A 23,464-nucleotide genomic window follows, 5' to 3' on the forward strand; every position below is an offset into this window, starting at 1 on the left:
GTAGATAGTTCAGTGTTGTTTTACTAAAACAGATAACTTTTTAGAACTGGTCTCACCCTATATACAGTGCCAAACTATTTATTATCTCTCTAAACTTTGTTGGAAGGCTCTCATAGTTACCAAATCTATTGATGACATACTTAAACCACTGTTAGCATGAACATTGGTTCTGTTGTTGGCTTTTATGTTCATTTCTATTGCTTTGACTTTCATCCTCTCCTGCAGGAGGTCATAGTTCTGCTCTTGTTTGAGAGTCTCAACATCAGCCCCTCAGTCCATTAATACCTAAAATAAATTCTGTCTGTATCTAATAGTTTTTCTGCTTAGTTGTAACACTGCCAGTAGTGTCAGTGACTACTGTATACATCTGTAGGGACTCAGCTCCAAGAATTTCTGGGTGTGTGATAAATCTTAATTGTGGATCCAAGATACATGCACACTGTAGATCCTTCAGCTAGGATTATACATTAAGTAGGTTTTCTGTCTACTGCAGATCCTCAGATTTCAGAACTTAAGACTATCAGATTTTGGTTGGTCTCCACAACAGAGTAGAGAGAACTGTGCCAGTTCTTCTGGAATTTTATTCTCATCAGTTTGTTGGGTCCAAGAAGATTGGATATAAAATAAATACATAAACAACATCATTGTTTCACTAGAGCTAACCATGCGTCAGGATGAAGGCAACCTAACTACTGAAATGTGAACACCATTTATTTATTTATTTTTTATCTCATAGTTAACTATTAATTTTGTTTTATTTAAACACATTATGGGATACTTCCAGAACTTTGACAGTATTCACAAATAGTTTGAAATTGGAGAAATTCATATTAAACTGGAAATCTACAAAAAAAGAAACAACAAAATTTTTCTGGGTGTTTAAACTTTAGGACTTAATGTTTGAGTTAGGTAGTCATGTATTTATTGTTCCAGGTTTTTAGCTGCATTATAAAGCTTCATCATTTGTGTTAAACCAACAGTAGAGAGTACTGTAGATTTATATTTCAACTTTCTTGTCAATGAAACTTCTATCACAAAGAAGTGTAATTTTCTTTTGTTTCTTTGATTTCTTTTCAATAACTTTACATATTTTCATATTAGTAGATAACCTTTACAGTCAGTTTTTCTTTTGCTTTCATTGTTTGTAGTAATGATTGAGCTAGTATTATTTTTTCCTTGTTCATCTACCTTGCATCTAATATTAAAGGTTGTTAACCTATTTGTGCAAACCTTAGTGACTGGCTGAAAATTTATTTTCTATTTTCTTTTTTTAAAGGGTTTTTTTTTCCCAAGATTCCACTCATTCTGTGTTAGTTAAGCAACTGAAATAGTATGGACTCATTTTTCTAAACTACCTTAAGGAAAAATAACATAAGAAAGTAATGTGCCTGACTATTCTTGCAATTAAAATTAATAGACCTACTGAAAACTTCTTTGTTTGACAGGAAATACACCATTTAGTAGTACAACCCCAGGTAGCGCGACTCACGGACAATCACAGACACCAAGTGGAACTCCTCTCCGTGATAAACTCAGTATAAATCCTGAAGACAGTTTAGGTTTTGATGATGCACAGTCTGCTAAACAGTATCAGGTATTTTAATAGTTTAGGTTTTGATGATGCAGTCTGCTAAACAGTATCAAGTATATTAGTAGTTTAGATTTTGTGTAGTCTGTTAAACAGTATCAGGCATGTTAATAGTTTAGGTTCTGATTATGCACAGTCTGCTAACAGTATCAAGTATGTTAATAGTTTAGGTTTTGTATAGTCTGTTAAACAGTATCAGGTATGTTAATAGTTTAGGTTTTGATGATGCACAGTCTGCTAACAGTATCAAGTATGTTAATAGTTTAGGTTTTGCATAGTCTGTTAAACAGTATCAGGTATGTTAATAGTTTAGGTTTTGGTGATGTACAGTCTACTAAACAGTATCAAGTGTGTTAACAATTTAGGTTTTGATGATGTATAGTCTACTAATCAGTATCAGGTATGTTAACAGTTTGTCAGCCAAAAGTAAAGTTTTAAAGTAAGGAAACTTAATCCTAATAATATTAATACATGAGCTCAGCTGGCTGAGTGCAGAGTTTATGGATATAGTAATGTTTTTTTCTTTCTGTTGAAGATAGGTTAAAAATAAAACAAACATTTAGTTATAAATCTTATATGTGTGGTTAGAAACTCTCAATCTAAGCAAAAACACTGTTGTATTGGCTTTTTAAATTTGCTATTATTCCTTTTTTGACTTTATTGTTTAAACTTGTAATGTTTGGTAAGCATGTTAGCTTTTCAGGTCCTGCTGTATGTTGAAGATTCTGAGTGAAAGTTGTTGTTGTTGTTTAAGTGAAAAGTAAAGAAAAAAAAACTAGGTCATATATGAAGCGTGATAGTATGAAACACTATTAAAATTATACTTACTATAAAACATTAATATTACACTTATTGTAGTTTTAAATACTAAATTTTGTATTTAGTCACTTGTGGATTTTGAAGAATTTAACAAGCGTATGTTAATTGTATTCCAACCAAACTACATTTGTCATATCCATTGCCGGTGATGTATTTCTGTTCAGTTCAAAGCTATTCACACTGATTAGGGTACATGCATTAGTAGTTCAAACACTATTTATACATGTCATTTGTTACAGCAAGAACTGTTGTGGTGTGACTGAATGCCTTTTACAGGCTAGCAAGTCATGATTGTAATTATACTTGTAAAATACATTAATGCTAGACTTACATTTTTAACTACAATTTTTATGTATTCCATTAGTGTAATGGAATATTGGAACAAATAGTGTTCCAATCACTGCTGTATATGTTGAATCCTAGCTGGCAAGAAGAGCTCTGGATTGAGCAAAATGCATTATTGGTAGAGGTTATGACAGGCTGTTGACAACTGTGTGTATAGTTTTTTGAGCAAGGAATTTAAAGACTTGTACCATATTGCAGAAAACATTGTCAATATTCTATTACATTTTTATTTATAAATGACACAATCAACCAGATCTTGGTATAAAAATTTCATAAGATGTTGTATGTTTTCCTGATACAAAAATTTCCACATTTACCAAACGATGAGTGAAATCATGATTGAGTGAATTCTACCTAGCCTCTATGATGGTCGTTTTATTAAAGACATATGTCCTTTGATTTCATAGAAAGAAAGCAGAGATCAACTGAGGAAAGCTTTATCTTGCCTTCCAACTCCAAGAAATGATTATGAAATTGTCGTACCAGAGGATGAGCAACAACAGTGGCAAGAGGATGGAATGGATGAGCGTGGCTTCATAGAAGACCAGGCTGATATTGATGCCAAGAAAGAAGCAGAAAGACAAGCCCAGAGTAAGTTAAAAGTTGTATGATTACGTCAACCATTGTATGTTCTAAATGACAATACATCCAATCATTGGAATAATTTCTACATTGTTGTAGAGATGCTTTGAATATTGTATTAATTTGTTTCATTGGCATCAACCCTTTTGCAACAATTTGGTATAATATACACAAATTCGTATACACATTTGCACATGTTAAGTATTTATGTAAGTTTTGATAGAGTCTTTGTATCTTCACAAAATTTGAAGACTTTTAGTGAAGATTGCAAGTTTTTTGTACACAAAATATCAGATTTTAATGAAGTATTTTTACTAAAGATTTATTTGTGAAAATAGAGTCTGTTTCATTAATAGTCCATGTGCAAAGTGATTTTCATGTTATGATTAAACAACTATTTTTATCCTAAAAATCTCATATCTTATTTATATAATCTCTAAAACTTTCTAAATACATTTCAAACATTCATTTTCAGTAAGACTATATTTTGTCTGTTGTTTTGTCTACCCTAACTATGTAGGGTCTGTCAGTTTATCTGACCTCCTTACCATCATAAGAAATATGAGTAAATAAATATAAACTATGCTATTTTTCATTCTTGAATGACTACAAATTATAACACAAAAATTCAAATGTTTAGTCTTAAGTTGTTTAAGTCTCATAATGTTATATATTTTTATTATATTGACCTTCCAGTTATGCCTGGCTAACATTACATAACTTGCATTGACGTGATGCACATGCACTCATGTTACTGAATCTAATAATAGAAAACTGATCTTTTGTGTTTACAATGTGAGTCTGTCTTGGGTGTGTTGTAATGAATTAGTAATTTTTAAAATACAACCACATTTCAATTATTATACATTATATATGTATATAGATTGTTACTATTTAAAAATAAGTTAATAAACTTATTTTTCTTATCATATAGAACAATAAATAAAGAAGTAAATCAAACAATTATCTCTATGTCCTTTGATCTCTGACCTGTCATGAAAGGGTTGACAAATAATATTTCTGTATGTATGAAAAATCTTTGTGACTGTATTTTAGTACATTTTAAACTAGATTTTTTACTTTCTTTAAGATTGAATGAGCACAAGCTAACCAAAAGAAAGCTTTATGGTGATTAAAATCAATTAAACAAGGAAACATTAAAGTGTGAGTTAAAGTTTTGTACAATCAACACCATTCTGGTAAAGATTTTATAAACTGTTTTCCCTAATTCTATAATTTGAGAAAAATTTATTTATTGTGTAGTAAGTAAATAAAATTTGTTCCGTTGCTTTCAGAATGAACTGATATTTGAGAGATTTGTTTGCCCTACTTATGCCCATATTCAGTTATTTGTGTAAATTGAAGTAATTGGGTTAATAGATTAATTTAATGATGGAGGTCAAAAAACCTTTTGAGAACAGCTTGAGTTATCATAATAAGACAAATAATTTTTGGATCTTTTGAAAGTGAAAAATTGTTTTTCCATAAAACATTTTGCAAGTTTGTAAAGACCATTTTTTTTTCACTTGTTCATAGTGAATGCAACTCAATAGTGATTCAAACATATACACCATAAAGTTCATTCACTTTGGGATTAAGTTGCACATTTAGATCTCACATTTGTATATGAAGTTTAAGTTAGTTCTTTGGTACTGTAGTGGATGCTGAAAGAAAACGTCAGTCCCAGTCTGTGCAACGAAACTTACCCAGGCCTCTTGAAGTGAACTCCTCTATCTTGCGGCCATTAAATTCAGACCCTCCTCTTACAGCCCTTCAGAAGGCTGAAGAACTCATTAAACAAGAAATGTTAATTATGTTACACTATGATGCTGTACAGAACCCCACATCACAACAGATTGGAATTACACCTGGCAGCAAGAAACCAAAGCAGCCCCACTCTTCTGTTCTGAACCAAGCCCAGCATCTTGCTTTCTTAGAAAAACATCCATATGAAAAAATGCCAGAAGAAGAGCTTGAGGCTGTAAGTGTGATTTTGTTACATTTAAGTAGCTATAGAGATAATGGTATACTTTAACTTGAAAAGTAGTTACTGATTAAGGTGGGTGCCAATATAATTTAGTAAACTTTCTTTGTTTTTTTTTTTTTAAATAAAATCTCTTCCCTTTAGAGTCCAACATTTATTGAATTATTTGATTATTGATTCTTACCACATCATCCCTGTTTTATTACTTTGGTGAGCACTTACCTTTCCACAACTATCTATAAGCAGAGAAAGGTAATATAGCTGTGGATGTTTTGGGTTTCATCACCCACATCTTGCTTTCCTAACTTGCATTCTTTGTGATGAATTTTCTTGATTATTGTTGTTACTTTTTGATGATTTTATTTTCTTCAACATACGAGACTGACAAACAGAGGATAAGACTGGCAGATGGTTTATCCCCACCACAGTATGGATCCTACTTCTGTAGTCATCTCCAGAACCCAGGACACATTTTAAATCCCACATTACAGCCTGTACCCTGAAGATCTTTTTAACTTATGTTGAGTCTTTACTGAAGTTTTTGTGTTATGGGGACCTGTTATGTCACTTAAGATGTCTTTCATCACAGATGGATTCACTGTTTTTAATGTATTCCTTTCCTTTGATATTCATATTTACTCTCCTGTTAAGTAGTAATTTTCTTTATATGTGTGCGTATTATATTTCATGTTAATGTGTTTTGTTTATGGCTTGAAAATTTGTGGTTATATATATGTATGTATGTATGTGTGTTTACACACATTTTCCAGAAATTTATTTTAATGGCTTTTGAAGCTATATATTAAGAGCTCAATAAAACATAAATATAATATAAGCATTAGATTGCAAATTTTATTATGATTAGATTGGAAGCTATAGAAACTATTTTCCAGATTAGAGAGATGTCACTGCTACCCCTAAATTTTTTCTTCTCACGGTGGACATAACAAATTGTACAAAACTTATTACAAAAGTTACTAAATGATACCTTAGACAAGGCTCGAAACTACCCAAAAAAATGTTATTTGCAGTGAAAAATTTCATTGTCTATCAGTCTAATAACTAAATCACATTTTCTCTACCCTGTTACATTAAATCAAATATATTATTAATATGAGTAGAAAAATATTGAAATTTGTTTTTACCCTAATAGTTCATGACACATAAAGTATAAAAATGGCTTTGCCTAACATCATAAGAACTACAGTTTTGAAGGTGTTAAGTACATGTAATTGGTTCAAAATTAAGTTGTTGAGTCACCCATAAATGGGAGCCAAAAACCAAACATTTGTAGGTATACTTTTGTGGAAACTTCCAGACTTTTTCCATTAGAAGCAGTTTTCAGGCTTTGTATGAACAAAACAATATTTACTGGGAAATGTACATTGTGCTTTGTACATTTTTCTGATATGATTAATTTTCTAAAAGAGACAACTGAGAAAGTATCAGAACAAGAAGTGATACAAGTACTGCAGCTTTCAAAAATGTGATGCATGAAAGTGAAACAAAACTTTATGTAATTTTAAACCAAGACTTCATAAAGTTTGATGCAATGATTGAGTTACTGTGGAGGTTTAAGTCTTACTTTTTTTGTTATAAAATTGAAAAGTGTCTGTACTGATGGAGGACAGAAATCACATCAAATGGTCAACAAAAAGCATCACATATACACTTAAGTTGTCATATTTTTCAGCCATTCATGTGTGGTTCCTTGCTGCCTTCCACTTTAAAAAAGTACATGTGGTATAATACTTGTACATTAGAAGACTCTAGCTTACGAAATCATATTCTTTTGACAAAACAATAAGGATATATATGGAAATAATTAAAACCTTAAAAAGATTAATTTTATAAATCAGAAGTTGACATTATTATTTTCTTGTAGTAACATATTAGAAGTTGTACTTTGATGTATATTTGTTCACAATATACCTTTTTTTTAATATTCTTTTGTTTAGGCTCGAGCCAAGTTGGTTGAGGAAATGGATGTAGTTAAGAAAGGTATGGGTCATGGAGATCTCAGCTTAGATGCTTACACCCAAGTGTGGGAAGAATGTCTTGGGCAGGTGCTCTTTCTCCCTTCTCAGAACAGATACACTCGTGCCAATCTGGCCAGTAAAAAAGATAGAATTGAGTCATTGGAGAAGAGATTGGAGGTCAGTTGAAAGTAGATAAGTTGTTTTAGTTAATCTTTACAAACAGCCTGGCATGGCCAGGTGATTTGAGGGTTTGAATCCCTGCCACACCAAATATGCTTGCCCTTTCAGCCATAGGGGCATTAGAATATGACGATCAAACCAACTATTCATTGGTAAAAGAGTAGCCCAAGAGTTGGCAGTGGGTGTTGATGACTAGTTGCCTTTCCTCTTGTCTTACACTGCTAAATTAGGGACAGCTAGCACAGATAGCCCTCATGTAGCTTTGTGTGAAATTCAAAACAAACCAAATATAAAATCTAATAACACTGTGGTTTTGTGTTTGTAATTAAGAACAGAGCTGAACAGTGGGCTATCTGTACTCTGCCTACCAAGGGTATGGAAACATTGTGCTTCAGTGAGTGAACTGTATTTAGTTAATCAATTAGTACTGACTCATAAAATAATCATTGAAATTCACAATTTTAGTACATGAAAAGTATACTGGTCATTACTTACAAGAAGCCCGGCATGGCCAGGTAATTAGGGCACTGTACTTGTAATCTGAGGACTCGAATCTCCTCCACACCAAATATGCATGCCCTTTCAGCCATAGGGGCATTATAATGTGACTTGTATGTAAAGGCATTCAGTTTTGGAACAAAATTTTGGATGTGTACATGCTTAAACCTTGGACTGCAGTATCACACAGTTGATATAATGTTTGTGGTATATTTGTGTATTAACAAAAGTCTGCCTTCAGCTGTTTTTAATGTTTTTCTTGTTTCAACATGTTTCAGCTTAATAGAGGCCATATGACAAAGGAAGCTAAAAGAGCAGCCAAAATGGAAAAAAAGCTAAGAATCTTAACTGGAGGTTATCAGGTACTTGTTAAACTAATATCATGTATGAGTATGTTCATGAATGGGCTGTTTTTCTTAGGTGACAGTTCTATATTTGTTCATAATCTGCATAATTAAAATGTTTATCAGAAATTGGTGAAGTGTAAGCATGCTCATTAATGTGTTATTTTTGTATATTATAGTTGTTTATTAATAATAGATGCAAAGCTTGTCTGGTCAGGTTCAGACTTAAAGTATTTGAATGTGATGTTATATCATAAAACTTTAAGAGAACAATATGTTTAAATCTTGAGATGACTGCAAGGATTTCTTATTAATATATTATCACTGTTGTATTTTTAACTTGTTTCATCTCTCCAGAAATATAAAGTTGTTACAGTTAAATGTTCAGTACACTTGATATTAATATAGGATATTAAAACTTTATTAACCATTTTTTTTATAAAATATATGAAATTGTATTTATTTTTACTTAAATAAGACTGAAAAAAAATGTTTCTTGCAAATATGTAGCAAAACCTTTATATAAACTAATATTTTCTAAGGTCAAAATTGCATATGCATTTGGTTAACATGTAACTGTGTGCACTGCTTTTTATGTTTTACTACCCAGTAGGTCACTGCTTGATTTTTACTCATTCCTATTTACTGCTTTATTCTCTCTCCTATGTAAAGAAATGCCCCTCCCATTAATGCACTTTTATTCCCAAAAAAGGGGTTTCAAAACCTCCCTGTGTCCTATACACTGAAGGTAAAAGTTTTTATGCCACCCTAGGCATACTGAACCTTGTACAGCTAGGACTAGAAACTAGCACAATTGGCCTTTACACTTCCCTGTGCTTGTTTTCTTTCTCTCATAGGCTGAAGAAAATGGGTTATTATGGGAAATGGTTATAGAACAGTGTTCCATTAGGGGGACCTTTCCTTAACTTAAATTAAAAGTTGTTGGACAAACGAATAAATGATAACTGTGAACAATAATTTTTGCCCTGAAGATAGCCTTAAAAATATGGGTGTGTATTATATGCTGAAAAATATGGTACTTAAATTTGCTCAGGGAATTTAATTGTAATATTCTTGTATACCCCAAAAAACAAAAGTTTTGTAATTTCAGTGTTCATGGATATCCTCTAAAAAATGTTAATTTTTATTTACCCTTAGTTTAGTTAAAATTTGCAAGGCTACCATATTCTGTGGTTTGTGTCACAGTGATTAGTTCAGTGCGAAACTCTTCACAGATACTTGTGGATAATTAGATGTTATACAATGTTTTTTCCCTATTGCTTTAGGCCCGGCATGGTCAGGTGATTAAGGTGCTCAACTCGTAATCCGAGGGTCATGGGTTTGAATCTCTGTCACACCAAACATGCTTGCCCTTTCAGCCATGGGGGTATTATAATGTGACAGTCAATCCCACTATTTGTTGTTAAAATAGTAGCACAAGAGTTGGCAGTGGGTGGTGATGACTAGCTGCCTTCCCTCTAGTCTTACACTGCTAAATTAGGGATGGCTAATGCAGATAGCTCTAATGAAGCTTTGCGCAGAATTCAAAACAAACCAAACTCTCATGATTTTTGGGTCCTTCTGTATAAAATGTATAAGAACAAATTAAATAGTAAGTTTCTTCCAGGTTAATTACCTGTATTTTCACAAACAACTGCTCACACATCTGAATGATATTCTAGTTTACAGTGTTAGAAAAACCAATGAACAAACATAGTTTCACACCACACAAGCCACATCGAAATGTTGGCATGTGTGCATGTTTATTACAGATTCACACGATACCCGAAACTTAAATGTGTCTGTTTTCTCAAGACGGTTGGTACAAATATTAAAATTTTAATTAAGATATAGTATGGAACAACAACTTGTTGATTAGGCAACCTACTCAGTATTCTGACCACATCTAGGAGCTGGTTGTAATATATCTCATCCATATACTACAGTAAATTCTAAGAAGGTCAAAACATTTATTGTTCTGTACTTTATTTTAATTAAAGTTCTAATACCCGTTCCAGCCATCTTGAGAATACATTTTTACTTCAAGTGGATTTCTTGTCATCATGAATGGGTCTGTTCATTACAGTTTCACACCATACTGAAGTGTAAATGTGCAGAGATGCCAACTATTTCAAATGACTGAGCATAATGATTGTAAACAGAGCCCTTTATTATTTGCAGCTACCAGGCTGCAACCAATGTCTCTAAGCTGTTTATTATTATATTATTATTATAACTATTATTATTTATTACTGCTATAGATTTCTCATTTATGACTGTGTTTTGTGTACTTAATAAATAAATTTAAAAAATTATTTTGAAATTCTTTTTCATATTCTGAATTCTTATTCATAAATGTCGTTATCTGCATCATTTTTGTCTTTGCCTCAACTTTTTGTTTTGTTGGTGAGATGCCGATTTTGTATGTCTGGAACAATTGTTTATCCCGCCATGCACCACAGAAAAATCGATGTGACAAACTGTACAAAACGCATGACTGGCACTGACTTTTGATGCAATGACCGGATATTTTCCACTATACTCTTACCTAAATATTTGATTCACAGTTTTAGTCCTTTTAGATTTCCCAGAAACAAGACAATCTGGTGAACGAGGATTCTTTTTTTCCATCTTGTGAACAATTGCATTGGTGTTTCTATGCTGCTTAGAAAACAAGAAATACCCATCTATGCGAGCGCTGATTGGCTGACAAGCACTAATGATGTAACTATGGATTTCCCCATATACCCAGTACGGAGAAGCACCGCACTCAAACTATTGGTCGACGTCAGAGATACAAACATTTTTTATTTTTTATTATTTCAAGCACAAACATGATTATCGCAAGTAGCCATTTGGACTATGTCTTTTATTTATTATCAAAATTTATTTGTATCTCACTAGAAAGTTTCTTTTCACCCCTTTCAAGCCCTGGGGGAACAATTTATCACTTTATTGTATAGGCCTATATAATATATAATAATTTGGGAGTTGCAACAAGTTGTAATATTTGTCTGTATGAGTGTATAGTCGTAATGTATATACCAAGATCATAATGGTTGGTATCTCTGAATATGTGCATATGTGTTTATTACATTTTCACACCATACAGAAGTATAGGCATTTGTAGTTAAAGAATTAAAAAGCATTTCAATCACAGATCTCTTTGCTGTTCCTACCATGGATAAAATATCTATTTCCATTATTTCATTAAAAAAAGTTTTATAGCATATGCTCTTTTGAATGATATTTAATCTATTGTAATTTTGAATCAGTGATCAGTTATGTAGACATGTTAATGTGTCAGTACGATAGGAATTAAATTAATGTGTCAGGAAAGCGGTAAACTGTTTTCTGTAAGAGTAACTTATGTACGTGACTTGCTGGTGTACTTGGGCATAAAGTAATAATCTTGAGAAAGAGAAATTGAGTTAATGTGTCAGGAAAGCGGTAGCCTGTTTTCTGTAAGAGTAACTTATGTACGTGACTTGCTGGTGTACTTGGGCATAAAGTAATAATCTTGTTCTGCAATGTATATAGTTTTATTTTCTAATCTTAAAAAACGTGTTATTTATTTCATCTGTGTAAGTTACTGTCATCAACATTTCTATTTTCAGTCACGAGCTCAAGCGCTTATTAAACAGGTTCAAGATGTTATAGAACAAGTTGAGCAAACCTTTCTTGAACTGAAGACATTTGAATCTTTAAAAGAACACGAATCACTGGCTGTACCCAAGCGTGTAGAGGTAAGTGGTCATTGGAAATTTAATTGTAGTAATAAAGTAAATGTAACTTCATGAAAGTTTTTTCTTCCAAGTAATGATACAGCACCAAATGTTTGATTTCACTGATTACCAGATTCATTGAAAGTGTAGCCAAGCTTAGATATTGTATTGTTTTATCTTTGACTAATAATATTTTGTACTTTTGTTAATTTAACAATTGTTTTGATTTTTCTTTTTTGTAAATGCCACAGCATTAAGACTATTTAAAAGTGTATTATCAACAGAATTACATATAATTTTGCTGGAAGTACTGAAAAACTTCCAAAAAGTAGAAAGAGCATAAATACACAGCACAAATAATTTCTTATTTAATAAAATGTCAAAGTTTGTGAAAGCTTTTAGGCAGTGGTAAGAAAAAACAATCATAAGAAGTTACTAAGCCTATATCAGTTAAGCAGAGTCTGTCTGCAGAGCTTCCATGTAATAATTGTAACAGCCTTACTTCTAGGTGTATAATGTAAATCAGGATGGGATGTTTGCATCACTTTCTTTACCGACTTGTGTAACTTTTATTTGCAATTTCTTTTCATTTACTGAATTATCTTTCTTAATTTACAAAGTATTGCAATTTCAGGAAAGATAATCAAACCTTGGATTTGAGACACCATTAACTGAAACCTCCTTTTGATTTTTATGTTTTCAGATTTCTTTTTAGTTAAATTTTAGTGCTTTGGGGTTTAAAAACTTTATTTCCATAGTTATATTATCCAAAACATAACAAATCGTACTACTGTTTCTCTGTATTATTTCATTTTCAAGAGTAATTTATTATTATTAGAAGTTTTTCTAGAGTATTCTACATATTTTAACTGAATTTTTTGTTTCGTGCCATTCTGTTTTTGGAAGTTTTTTTTGTATTATATAAAGATTTATTTACAGTTGTGAAGTGTTACCAGTAAGAAAACTAACAAAAATTATATTATTCTATTTAAATAAGTGTGATTCAAGAATTTTATTATGTCACTTAATCCAGTGATGCCAACCATTTCTATATTTATGGAATAATTCCAGTTTTTAACCCTAGATTATGACAGTAAAATTAAACAATTTCAATTCTGATATGAGTTTGGTTAAACAATGACACTGTCAACATCATAGTCATTGAAGTATTTGTACTCTTGCTTCTATATTCAATCTAGACTCGAAAGCTTTTGTAACACTGAATGAAATATTAAATAATTAGAAATCATACTGATAGTCAACCGATTCATTAAATGATAAATTTGCCTGTGATATTTCTTGTCTACTGATAGTCAACCGATTCATTAAATGATAAATTTGCCTGTGATATTTCTTGTCTACTGATAGTCAACCGATTCATTAAATGATAAATTTGCCTGTGATATTTCTTATCTATTTCTTTTCAATTTCTTTGTTGTAAGGCTAGCATCACATTATGGAGCAATTTCAATGTGCTTTTGAGAATAAACATTTTATAGCAAGATGGAAATTGTTCCATAACGTGATGCCAGCCTTACAACAAAGAAATTGAAAAGAAATAGACAAGAAGGATCACAGGCAAATTTATCATTTAAGCGATACCTGCAATGAAAGGTAAAAATTAGAAAAAATATCAGTCATAACAAGAACAATATGAGAATAATTTGTATCCCAGAAAGGAACTTTGGCATATTGATTAAGTCTAAATATACTTCCTATTGACCATGCACTAGTAGAATATTAGCCAAATAAGTGAAAACCATGCATTTTGTACACTTTATTGAGTAGTTTTCAGCATTGCATATAGTGAAGAAGTGACTGCATGCATTAATTCATTCTAATTCTTCTGTTCATTCAATTTTCATGGCTTATCAAAGATTTTAAATTCCTTCCATAACTTAACATGAATATATTGTAGTATGTGAATGAGGTATTTTGCAGTCAGCTTCTAGCTGTGGTCAGAATGCTGATTAGGTTGCATAATTGACAAGTGATGTTTAAATACTTTTTCCTATGCAGTAGACCTTCTTTCCATGTAATTAAATTATCCTAAAGCTTGTGTATTTTCTCAGAAATTCTATTTTTCTTACAAATAACCAGTGTTTAATTACACTTGCTAGATATTCAGCCTATGTGATAAAATAACTTATTTGTCCATGTGATGCCATAGATTGAAGATTTATCCAATAATGACCTCATTGGAACATTGGTTGTTGAAATATGTGAGTAGATCTAGAAATGACATTCCTTCCTTCTCTTAGATTGACTTAGAATATAAAGTATCCAAATATTTGAATAGATTTGATTTTAATAATTTTGTATATTCAAAAAAATTAGTACATTCCATGACAGATTCTTTCTGGGATTGTTTTACTTTAATTTTTGAAACAGCTACATTTACAACTTTTCATATATTCTTACCTTCAGAAGAGAAATCCCAGTCTCTTACCTTCAGAGGGGAAATTCTAATCTCATTAATATTAAAGTGTTGTCTGACAGTGTTATTTAATCACTTTTTTATTGTTTTAAATTATAGTCGTTGACTGAAGATGTCAACAGGCAAGTGGCGAGAGAGAAGAGCTTGCAGAAGCGCTATGAAGATCTTCTAAAGGAAAGGGATTATCTACTGGCAGAACAGGATCACAGAATGTAACGGGGCTGCTCATACAAACCTGCTGTGTGGTTTATAAAGTGACTTTGAAAATAAAACTGTACCTGTATTAAATTGTGCTAAAATCATATAAATAAAAGAGGGAAAGCTGAGGTGGCTATCGGAATGAAAGAGTTACTTAAAACCTTCGATGTAATTGTTGTTTAATGTGTTTGTTCAGATGTAATTCAGTATCAAATAAAAAACATTCTTTGTGATGTGAAATAAGATATCATTATTCTATCATGTTTCCTGTACTTAAGTAAGATATAATTTTTTTATCTTTAAAAAAATGAATCCTTCATTTAAGCATTTAGATAACATATAGTTACCAATTATTATTATTAGATACTGGTTATTACTTTAATTTTTATATGTTAAAAAGACTGTTAATTATTCCCATGTCATATTCCAAGTGATTTTCTGTTATTAAAGATTGCTATTGAAGAGAACATAGAAGTCTTTTATGATTACTTTCAAGTTAACTTTGTAATGTGAGTTGTTAAGTATTGAATATGAAGAAGTTACTAGAAAAGAAAGGTAATTGAAACCTACAGAGCAATTTGACTGTGGAATATTTAAAACCAAGTAGTGGAATTTTATTTTGATAAATAGATGTGCCAAAATATATAATTACAGAAGTATTAAATTGACTGCTGATTATTGAAATTTTATTAATTTTCAAGGTAAGTTAGTTACATTCAAATATTACAGAAGGCTCAAGTCCTTCATATGTTTAATATTAAATACTGCGAGCTGCCTTATACTGGCCTGGCATGGCCAGGTGGTTAAGGTGCACAACTCTAAATCCTAGAGTTGTGGGATTGAATCCCCATCACACCAAATATGCTCGTCCTTTCAGTCATGGGGGCATTATAATGTCACAGCCAATTCCATTGTTCATTGATTAAAAAAGTCACCCAAGAGTTGGCGGTGGGAGGTTATAACTAGTCTTCCATCTAGTCTTACACTGCTAAATTAGGGATGGCTAGTGCAGATAGCTCTCGTATAGGTTTGTGCAAAATCCAAAACAAACAAGCTGCCTTATACACTGTGGAGGTCCATTATATAAATTTTGTGTTAAAGCATTAATGTATTTGTTAACTGGTCATTAAAAGGATTTTGAATATCCAGAGTATAACCATCAACACACACTTGTAGTAGCCTTGGAGATGTCAAAGTACATCACAGACATTGCTGCACATGTACAGATACTTGCAGATGTCGTATTTGAAATGAAGATTTATAGGATTTTATGCAGAGCCAAAGCCTTGATCTCAATGATTCATAGACTAATTATTTCAGTGGAGATTTTCTTGCTGAGGCTTAGACCAAAGAATCATAGTACAGATTTGATTGAATGAGGCATTACAAAGCTGAAGAATGGAACATCTGCCTACCTCTTAAGAGTGAGAAGTAGAGGATATTCAATGTCCTTATGCCCATCTTTTAATTTACCTTACAATAAATTTCTGTCTTGAACATCTTGTCATGGGCTGTGTATTGTGCTATGATTTCCCTTTTTTATTTTTACTTTCTAACATTTTTTTATAATTTAAAGTATTTCTTAAATTATATATCCATATTACTGATGTTAACAACCTATAATAGAAAATTTGAATATCCAATCTTGCTATTATACTCAGATATCATTATTTTTGTCACACCCATGCAACATGCTCTCCTTATTCTCCCTGTTTTTTAAGACATCCAATGTTGCTATCTGGCCATCGTGTCTCTGTATGGATTGGAAGGAGGAAATTGTTTTGGTTAGGTTACATATTGGGCACAGTTTTTTGACTTGTTTTCTGTTATCTGCTACTGATCCACCAATGTGTGATCTGTAGTGACACTCAAGTCACAATAACCATTGTTACAACTCTAAGTCGCAGCACCGTTTTTGACATATACTTTTTTATGGGTTTACCCGTGATGTTGGCTGGTGTCATTGACAATGGTGACACTGTCCAACTTGATCATCTTTTTAGCTTTTTGTGGGTTACAAGCCTTTTTAATTCTATTTAAGTATTATGATCCAGTTTTCAAGATTTGTTTAATTTTAAACTGGATTTATTTTAACATTTTCTAATATTTTTTTCAGTTTTCAAGATTTGTTTAATTTTAAACTGGATTTATTTTTACATTTTCTAATATTTTACTTTTAAGATGTTTACCGATTGTTTGGTGTAGATGGCCTCATTTCTTTGCACCATAAATTGCTGAACAACCACACAACCAACTTTAAAGACATCTGTAATTCAGACATTTCTATTGGACGTACTTATGGTTAATAGGAAGAGCAAATAATATACTACATAAATCATACAGTTGTTTGTTTTGTTTCACCAGTAAAAGCCAATAATTTTCTACAAGAGTTTGTGTTTGGATTAAAGACATTGCTCTAATTGGTAATGAATTTTTAAAGCTATTTATAGGCTACTCAGAAAGCAAGATAAGTTATAACAGTTTGGAGACATTCTAATATAGTGCCTAGATGTATATTTGAAAGCTAGTTTAATTATTTTTGGGCAACCAACATTGTGATAAAAATTTCACTAAGTCATGTGCCCAAGTATAAAGGACAAAGGTTAAGGCAAGCACTACTAAATTATTTGTGTTTTTATATATATTTTCTAATTCATTCTTATATTTTTTTAACAAAAGTGTGAAACTTAGAAATATGTTAGGTTAGATAAGAAAAATTAAAAGAAAAAATTAAATAAAATGTGATTGGTTTTTTTTTACCATAACTTGCCCTAATCTTTTACTGGTTGATTTATTGATTTGTTAGGCTAGTTAGATGCAATTCAAAGAGCAGTAAAGCTAAGACTAAATAAAAGTACATGTGAATGTTGCAGAAGCCTGATGTCATTTAGGATACATGATTTTAGTTATTGTTGCAATTTAATCTTTTCAGAAAAAAATATCTTATTTTTTTTCACTATCAATTATTTAGAAAACAGCATTAGGGAAGAGAAAATAAGAGATGAAGTTTATAATTTTATCCAAACAACTTTGATCGTTCATTTACGAGGTTTTAGTGGTTGGATGAAAAGAATTATTTTTTAATTATAGCATGAAAATCACCTTTCAGCCAAATTGACTTGGTAAAGACTGAATTCATAAACAGAACTTTAATAGAAAAATCTGTTTTATTGTATGAAACAGATCTGTAATTGTTAAGAAAAGTTTTTACCAAATTCCACAGAGGTACATTTATTCAATTCATAATTACAAGCAGTTGCAACAGGGCTATTGAAAACACTGTAATTCACATGGAATAAACTGGTCATGCACTAGTGAATTCATAATTTCTACATCGTTATCTTTTGTATTTCTGCTGTGTCATTTAGCCATAATTTCTTTGCAACCTTTTTTTACGTCTCTCTTATCTTCAATCAAATTTATTCTCAAATTTTGTTTCTCCTTTAATTATCACACCTCCACCTTTTTTTTTCAATCTATTTCATTTTGGCCATATTTTGATTATTTCATCATTCTAATAGTACCTTAATCTCATTTAGTGATCAAGTTGTTTTCAGGTTCGGTCATATTTCAGGTACAACGTTTCTATAGAAACTGGAAGAGATATGTATAACTTATCAATTAGCTTTGTTGGATAATCAAACACCTACCTTCACAAGTAACTAAATAATAAAACAAACGTGGTAACTCACTGAACACACATTCATCATTTACTATCTGAAATTAGTTGCATACAACTGTTTATAGTTACATCTTGTTTCTAGATATTTTTAAAGTCTCTATCATTTACAACATCATTATAACCAACGTCCTCATCTGGTAAAGAAACAGATTACAGCATTGAAAATTTAACTTAAAACAGTAGTTTGAAGATTTATTTTTTTAAAGTATCATTTACTTCATTATTGGATAACCACAACTCAAGAGTCTAACTTGTACAGAATGAAACCAGTTCATGTCTTGGAGTATAATATAGGCTTTTAGAACAACATTCAAAAAGAGTTTTCTGATTAACTATTCCGTAAACACTAAAATCAATAGCCATTGGGCAGTTCTTCAAAGGTAATCTTATCTAATTATTTGCTTTTTTTGTGTGTGGCTCAGCAGTAAGCCTAAGGAGCTTCTAACAGTATAAAATAGAGTTTTAATACCTGCAGTTGGCTTAGCACAAATAGCCATTTTAATAACTACACTTAACAAGAAGCAAAACATTTGTTAGTAATAATTGTTTCATTAATATTCAAAAACGTTCATGGTACTTCAGAAACACAAAGCCAGCCTAGTAACACTTGAAGAGGGGTTATTTCGTTTTCAAAAATAACTACAGTTGTAACTGTTGGATTTCCAAGTGTCTGTGAACACAAGGAATAGTGGATGGTTTGTTTTGAATCTAGTGCAAAGCTACACGAGGAATTGTGGCCTAGTGGTAGTATATAAGATTTTAATAGAGTAACTTTTAAAATGCATGTCATAATCGATGAAGCTGGTAGGTGAAGATGCACCCTTTCCCCGCACTACTAATGGGTGCTCTTTTATTGTATGACACCACCACCAGGCCAAATTTTAATTTTCCATTCTATAACTTCAGCTTTAATTTTTATTGTGTGTTTAATGATATTTTTAGCATTCGGAGGTTCAATTTATAACGTTAAAATCCAGAGTTTGAAATATTCATACACCAAGATCATAAAGATGTGTTTAGATCAGATAATTTCTCTTGCACTTTACAGCAATGGAAAACAAAAGAATGTGAATCAACTTGAAACAAAAGAACCATAAAAAAAAATGTTGTGTAACAAGTTATGCTCCAGCCGTGCTAAGACAAATGAAGCATCTTATAAAAGTTGAGAATTGAGAGGTCAGTGGTCGAAATTTTTCACGTTCCACAGGCAACCTAGTACAACATAATCATGAAGGATCTTTGTGTTGAAAAAGGTACCACAAGCTATGCGTACGCAGCTGCTTTCATAACGTACCAGTTCAACTGTCGCATGTGTCAAGCACCTGCAGAATGAAACTGGTATTCGTGTTACTTTACATAAAGATATGTACTAGTCAAGTCGCCAGACGTAGCGCCTATAGATGTCTGAGCAAGTAAATTGTTGAAACAGGCACTGGGAACTTAACATATTACAACAGAACCTTTAGCATTAGAAACTATGCTACTGGGCTATTGTTTAGATGCAAAACTATCGGTTAAAGCAGAAGTTGGAACATGGACTGTAATGATGTAGTGAAGCTCCAAGATCGCTTTAATATAAGCTATTAAACTTCTGTAGAATTCACTTTGAAATGCGACGACATAAAAAAATCTTCGACTACAGAAAAAAAATTCAGTAACACATTAGTAATTAATATTTTACCTTTCGTCATTCCTAAAAAAAAAACAACTATTTTCATAAAACTGTTAGAACTATTGTTGTAGCAAGCGCAAACCTTCATCTAAAAATCGAGAATCAAAATAAGTTCAAAGGACTTGTATTTTCAAACACTGTAATAAGTGTTTTCTCAAACATACCAATATTTTATACACCGTAGTTACAATTGTTACATAATTTATGAGGTATGGATTTTAATAACTTTCGATAGAAATAATTTATTTGAATAAACAAATATTATAGTTAAATAGTTCAATCATATCATCTTTAATATAGTTCAAAACACCTCACGTATCAATAATAAACGCAGTATTTTTTGTAAACAATACTTTCAATACTGCAATTTGTTTGTTTGCTGGAGAGAGCTACAATTTGTAAGAATAATGTTAAGAGCGAAAAGTTTAGTTATGTAGCCCTTAAAAATTAAAAACTTCTAAAAGATATGACTTCAGAGTTTTTAGCAAATGCGAGTGTATATTATAAATAAGAGGTTCGTTGAGAAGACAGCAGAGTCGTTTCTAACTGGTAAACTGCACCAGTCAGTGCGTTTTCCAAGTGGCATATGCAACTTTATTCTTTAAATTTGTGGTTAGTGGCTTATTTCGAATTTCGCGCAAAGCTACACTAGGGCTATCTGCGCTTGGGGTTAGTGTCGTTTCTAAACACGGCCTGTAAGTTCCACAGCATTCAAGCTTGTAAAAATGTTAAGGAAGAAACAAACTAATTTATTACGTAGACTAGACTTTATTTTCATAAGAAAATTTTAAACAATCCATCAACGATAGAATAAATATAATTAAAATAACCCCTAATGAAAAAACAATGTTACAACAGTTATGTCAGAAGTGCGATTATTTTTGGGGAGGGGAGGAGGTTATAAAACAGAATTTTCAATATGATCGAAGTTATGAAGAATGGTGACCATGAGGTCAAGGACTGACAGCAAACCATTGCAAAAATGACAGAAAATTAGAAGAAAAACAATATATAAAAAGAATAGGAAGGTATTTATAGAAAAGCATTGTTTTGTTTTTTTGTTGTTGTTTTTTTAAATTTCGCACAAAGCTACTCGAGGGCTATCTGTGCTAGCCGTCCCTAATTTAGTAGTGTAAGACTAGAGGGAAGGCAGCTAGTTATCACCACCCACCGCCAACTCTTGGGCTACTCTTTTATCAACGAATAGTGGGATTGACTAACTTTATAACGCCCCCACGGCTGAAAGAGCGAGCATGTTTGGCGTGACGAGTATTCGATCCCCTAACCCTCAGATTACGAGTCGAATATACCTTAACCACCTTTCCATGCTGAGCCTATGAAAGGCTGTAATAATAAAATGGGAGAGGTACTGTAAGAGTCATACCAGGCTTAGTTCGGGATAATTTCCCGGGTAAACGAATGGAATAGTGATCAACAAGCTATCCGTATATTTTCCATTAACTTAAAGAATCAGCTTTAAAAACTCAGTAACCTTCAGAATAAAATAGTAACAACCATGCTCTGTGGGCATGAAGGGGCAGGAGGGTCATTTGACCTCCCACTTCGGAGAAACCCATACGTTCTCGGAGGGAGATTGAAGGAAAAACATTTTGGGGGAGAAAAAACGAGAGGAAAAATAAAAAAAGGAAACAAATATGGATCAGATAGAGAGACAGAAAATTCATCATAAGAATATCAAGATTTGACTTTTGTTTTTTCTTAACTCATTTCCTTACAGTGGGAGCGCGAGCGCATACACCTCAGTAAACAATTGAATAATGGATCAAGCGAGATGATGGAATGACCAATGTAATTCTGTATCAATTTCTTTTTCTTTTATGTCTCATTATGGTTAAATAAATAATATATATATATATTTCTGTTTTTCTAATTAATATTTATCTTGTGATAAAGTTTTTTAGGAGAAAAATATATTTTTTTAATTTATGTAGTTTAATTAGATAATAAATTTTTTTTCTAAATTGTATTATTAAATAAATACCTATTTTGATCCAAAATGGCCCCCTAGTGGCTCAGCAGGGTGTCTGTGGACTTACAACGCTAAAAACCGGGTTTCGATACCCGTGGTGAGCAGAGTACAGATAGCCCATTGTGTAGCTTTGTGCTTAATTCAAAACCACAACAGATCTACAATATATTTATATTTTATTGGATAACTTAATAAAATGTAACACATTAAATGTTGGCCATTTTTATGTGTATTTTAGCCTGAACAAGGCATGAGGGCCAGGGGAGTCATTTGAATAATGTTTGTTTGTTTTTTAGTTTCGCGCAAAGCTACAGGAGGGGTATCTGTGCTAGCCGTCCCTAATTTAGCAGTGTAAGACTAGAGAAAAGGCAGCTAGTCATCACCACCCACAGCCAAATCTTGGACTACTTTCTTACTAACGAATAGTGGGATTGACCGTTAAATTATAACGCTTCCACGGCTGAAAGGGCGAGCATGTTTGGTGTGACGGAGATTCGAATCCGCGACCCCCAGATTACGAGTGGAGTACCTTAACCACCTGGCAATACCGGGCCTTGCATAATGAATATATATAATAATTTTTTTTTAAATATTACTCCAGTTAGTTTCATTTAATTGATTTTGTTTGTCGTTTTTGAAACAGTCAGTTTTACCTTTTTCTGTTCTAGGTTTTTTTCGTAATAAGTACATAGATGCTGGTAAAAGAGACATACAAATGATCGTCGCAAAGTCAAATGCTTAGAATGTGAAAAAGTCATGGATAGTGACTATGAGATCAGACATATTCAAAGCCTCCACAGTGATATATTGAAGACCGGTAAAAGTCCAAAGTTCTCCGAAATCGAATCAGTTCGCAAAAGAAGATATCAATGTTTTTTTCCCTTCCATCTACATCATCACTCGCGATTGAAATCAAGACTTGTTTGTTTTGAATTTCGCGCAAAGCTACTCGAGGGCTATCTGCGCTAGCCATCCCTAATTTAGCAGTGTAAGACTAAAGGGAAGGCAGCTAGTTATCACCACCCACTTGGGCTACTCTTTTACCCACGAATAATTGGTACCGTCACATTATAACGCCCCCACGGCTGAAAGGGCGAGCATGTTTGGTGCGACCGAGTTTCGAACCCGTCACCTTCGGATTACGAGTCGAACGCCTTAACACGCTTGGCCATGCCGGGCCCGAAAACTAATGAACAGTCAGTAGAAGTAGAGAATGATTGAAAGTATCAAGAAATCATTTGGCCAACGCAGGTTTGACAAAAGTCGAAAGCACTATTTCAAAAAACGCATACAATTTTCAGGAAGAAGATCTTTTGGAAGAGGTGGAACCTGTTATAGTAAAATCTGATTCGTCCAGTGACGATTCAGAAGATGATCATAATTAAACTATTCCAAAAAAGTAATCGACAGAAAAAGTTAGTGGTTTTAAATTTGTTGGTCC

The 23,464-nt window shown here is 32.3% G+C and overlaps 1 protein-coding gene across 1 annotated transcript in view; it reads left to right on the plus strand.

The window, feature by feature from the left end:
* The window catches only part of Cdc5 (cell division cycle protein 21), a 29,339-nt gene extending 14,420 nt beyond the window's left edge, over positions 1-14,919 (plus strand). The window contains exons 9-15 of the mRNA XM_076476644.1: positions 1,446-1,594; positions 3,160-3,343; positions 4,993-5,315; positions 7,277-7,474; positions 8,254-8,337; positions 11,937-12,065; positions 14,581-14,919. Of these exons, the coding sequence (XP_076332759.1) occupies positions 1,446-1,594; positions 3,160-3,343; positions 4,993-5,315; positions 7,277-7,474; positions 8,254-8,337; positions 11,937-12,065; positions 14,581-14,697 (1,184 nt within the window). The 3' untranslated portion in view covers positions 14,698-14,919. The remainder of the gene's footprint in view (positions 1-1,445; positions 1,595-3,159; positions 3,344-4,992; positions 5,316-7,276; positions 7,475-8,253; positions 8,338-11,936; positions 12,066-14,580) is intronic.
* The last annotated feature ends 8,545 nt before the right edge of the window (positions 14,920-23,464 follow it).

Source organism: Tachypleus tridentatus, chromosome 13 (assembly GCF_004210375.1).
Source record: "Tachypleus tridentatus isolate NWPU-2018 chromosome 13, ASM421037v1, whole genome shotgun sequence".
Taxonomy (NCBI): domain Eukaryota; kingdom Metazoa; phylum Arthropoda; class Merostomata; order Xiphosura; family Limulidae; genus Tachypleus; species Tachypleus tridentatus.